This window comes from Wasmannia auropunctata, unplaced genomic scaffold, assembly GCF_000956235.1.
Source record: "Wasmannia auropunctata unplaced genomic scaffold, wasmannia.A_1.0 LD336090.1, whole genome shotgun sequence".
NCBI classification, from domain to species: Eukaryota; Metazoa; Arthropoda; class Insecta; order Hymenoptera; family Formicidae; genus Wasmannia; species Wasmannia auropunctata.
The window spans coordinates 116886-119944 of NW_012026800.1; the positions used below are offsets into that span (position 1 = coordinate 116886).

At 28.1% G+C, this 3059-nt stretch overlaps 1 protein-coding gene across 1 annotated transcript in view; it reads right to left on the reverse strand.

The window, feature by feature from the left end:
- Window positions 1-56: 56 nt before the first annotated feature.
- Window positions 57-3059, reverse strand: part of LOC105448005 — a 26434-nt gene continuing 23431 nt past the window's right edge. The window contains exons 5-14 of the mRNA XM_011686363.1: window positions 2961-3059; window positions 2499-2855; window positions 2198-2341; window positions 1898-2053; window positions 1650-1802; window positions 1420-1541; window positions 1131-1248; window positions 630-697; window positions 307-505; window positions 57-190 (exon numbers count right to left, since the gene is read on the reverse strand). Of these exons, the coding sequence (XP_011684665.1) occupies window positions 57-190; window positions 307-505; window positions 630-697; window positions 1131-1248; window positions 1420-1541; window positions 1650-1802; window positions 1898-2053; window positions 2198-2341; window positions 2499-2855; window positions 2961-3059 (1550 nt within the window). The remainder of the gene's footprint in view (window positions 191-306; window positions 506-629; window positions 698-1130; window positions 1249-1419; window positions 1542-1649; window positions 1803-1897; window positions 2054-2197; window positions 2342-2498; window positions 2856-2960) is intronic.

The following is a 3059-nucleotide window of genomic DNA, read 5'->3' on the forward strand; positions in this document are numbered from 1 at the left end:
GATATAAAACTGATTTTAAGTTAGATTTTTATTGATTGATTTTCTTATAATGTTTCTTATAACTGCATTACTTTTAAGATTACTTCATATCGCACTATTTTTCCATTCGGTTTATGTGGAGGTTTCCAAATCAGGGTGAGTTGTGTATTAGACGAGAACATTTTTTGTAGCTCTGACACTCTAGATGGAACTGTGGATATTTACAATATATATTTATAATTCAAGCATATTTGCAACAATCTCTCTATACTGTGAAAATATGTGATCTTTTTATATTACATATTTTTAAGATACAACCAAACTCACCGCCTTCAAGCGTACGAATTTCCTGGGAAAATAATTTATCATCTTTATAAAATATGGTCACTTCAAAAGAAGTGTATGACGGCAAGAATTGCAATTTATATGGAAAATGTGTTATAGATAATGTAGAAAAAACTATATTATTTGTATATATATTGCGAACTACCACATAATACCACCTTGCCGGACACAAATATAATTGCTGTGATAAAAAGAAACAAAGATAAGTATTACTCTATTTCGTGGTATTATGATAATATGTTTAAATAGAATTGTATACGAATTTAAAAAAATTAAAATCAATTAAATATAAAGTATCTACATACATTTGGATTGATTCGCCAATCAATTATCATTCCGTTTTCTTCAGGTGTTAGATCGAAACTGTCAGCCGCTACATTATGCGAAGAATCATTACAAAAAATATATTATTCGTGGAAATAGATAAACGACTAAAATCGTATTTTTCTTACGATTTGGCAATACGATAAAAATGTGAAAATATCTTTCAACACGCAATAAAATATTTTGCAATTATTATTACTTTTTTTTAATTATGTTGTATCACACTATGTAAAATTAAAGTTACTTTTACAATATGTATAAAAAGTGGAATAACGATAAATTAATTTATAATTGATAATCTACTAAAAGCAATAAAGTTACTAATAACAAATTATAACACAACTGTTATTAAAATGAATAATAATATGAATAATATTATTTAAAAAATTTTTAATAATATAAATATTCTATAAATAAAACAAATCTTGACTTATGATTGCACTTAGTTTCAACTGTTACCCAATCGTTATGTAATTGCACACCATTGATATCTAAGCTGAAACCGACATAATACATAAAACCAGGTTCTAGATTCACAAAATATTCTGTCAATTGTGTCATATTTCGAAGTAACTTGTTCCATTGATATTTAATTTGTCCCTAAAAATATATTATACGAATTTAAATTGATTTCCTTCTCTAGTTTTGTTATTGAATATAAGCAACATTTAAATATTTACATCGATTGCAAATTTTGTTAAATTACTAATTAATTAAACGATAATTCTTAATATTTTTAAAAAGATTAAAAAGAATTATATAACATCTTACTTGAATGAAAAGAGAATAATAAATCGGTATTTTTTCGTATTCGTTCTTCCATGTCATAAGAACAGTGGCACAAATAGTCGTCTCGTTCAATGAAATAGTAGGTATGTTGGGCCTATCTACACCTGTAAAATAATCAGTATGCATATTATACATTTATATCTAACCATGATTGATATTTCTTTGAACTAATATAAAAATAGCATATTACGTATTATATTAAAAATTGTTACTTGTTTGACATAAAGGTGGTATGTAAATAATCTCATTGTCAGTATTGTCGCAACCTTTATCACATACACCAGTCACTATATTACACTGTTTGTTATAGAAGCATGCGCCGCATGTTTTTTTGCAACCATAACTATATGTGTATGTATCACAAGCTGAAAGTTTAAAAATGAAATGTTTGAGTATTTTGTATAAAAGTAAAGACATATTCTGGCGATAGTTATTATATTGTCGATTAGAAATTATTTACTTTTAAGACAATTGTCTCCTAAAACGCCCGGAGCACACGTGCAACCATTTTCGTAACAAATTTTGGCTCCTGTACAGTTAGAGTCACTATTCAAATCAGATTCGCAGGAAAATAAGCATTGTGACCCAATTTTACCTTGAAAGCAGTTTGCGTCATCTGACAAAATAATTAAAATTATTTAAAATATTTAAATCAACTTTAAAATAATTTTTTCCTCTTGCTAACTTAAAAACATTATCAGCAAAACTACAACGTTATTAATTTCAGTTATATAACGTAAATGACAATTCTAACAGTTACCCAAGTTTATATCTGATTTCATGCGCGATAAATGATTCACGACGACATGTTCATCGTAAAATAATTTTTGACATGTCTCAATCGGCCAAAAGTAATGACTGTCCCAATCTTGATTAGTAATCATAACGCCCTTCCTCAGAGCTCCTAAAAGTAATAAAACAAGTTAAATACAAAAGAGATTAATTTGTTAAAAGACTGTTACTTTTATAATTGTTTGATAAATATACAAATTACGTAACTGATACCTAAGTAATATTAAAAAGATTCGGAATAAGAGAACAAAAAATTATCAGAAACTTACCATTTTGGGGACATTGACGAACGTTCGCTATCGCCCACAACGGATTCGAGCTATATTTATTTAGTTTAGGAATCAATTGGATTATCACCTTATTATTAGTATTATAATTGGTCACTGTAGAATTTCGATTAATTTTGACAGACTGCCACATAGGTAAGCCATGGGCTGTAATTTTCGATGAGCCTTCTACTGTTACCATTACCAACTCTTCATCATTTATGTAATCACGCAACACTATACGTGCATCACATTCGGTGCAGAGGCCAACGAACAATTGTACGCACATCATTTTATTATTAAATTGGAAGATGGGACTTGTTAAAACTGCATTCTCGACAGTCGTATGCAGAAAGTCGTCTGAAAAATACATATCTGTATACATGATAATTTTTTTTCGTTACTTGATTAATGCTAGACTTGAAATGATTTCGATAGACATTTATTAAAAATTTACATACTCACATATATGAAATCGAAACAACATCGCTGTATTATATGTTCTAATGAACATATAATAATCATTGCTTGAACGTAAATGCCTTTCCTCGTCTGTATATTCCA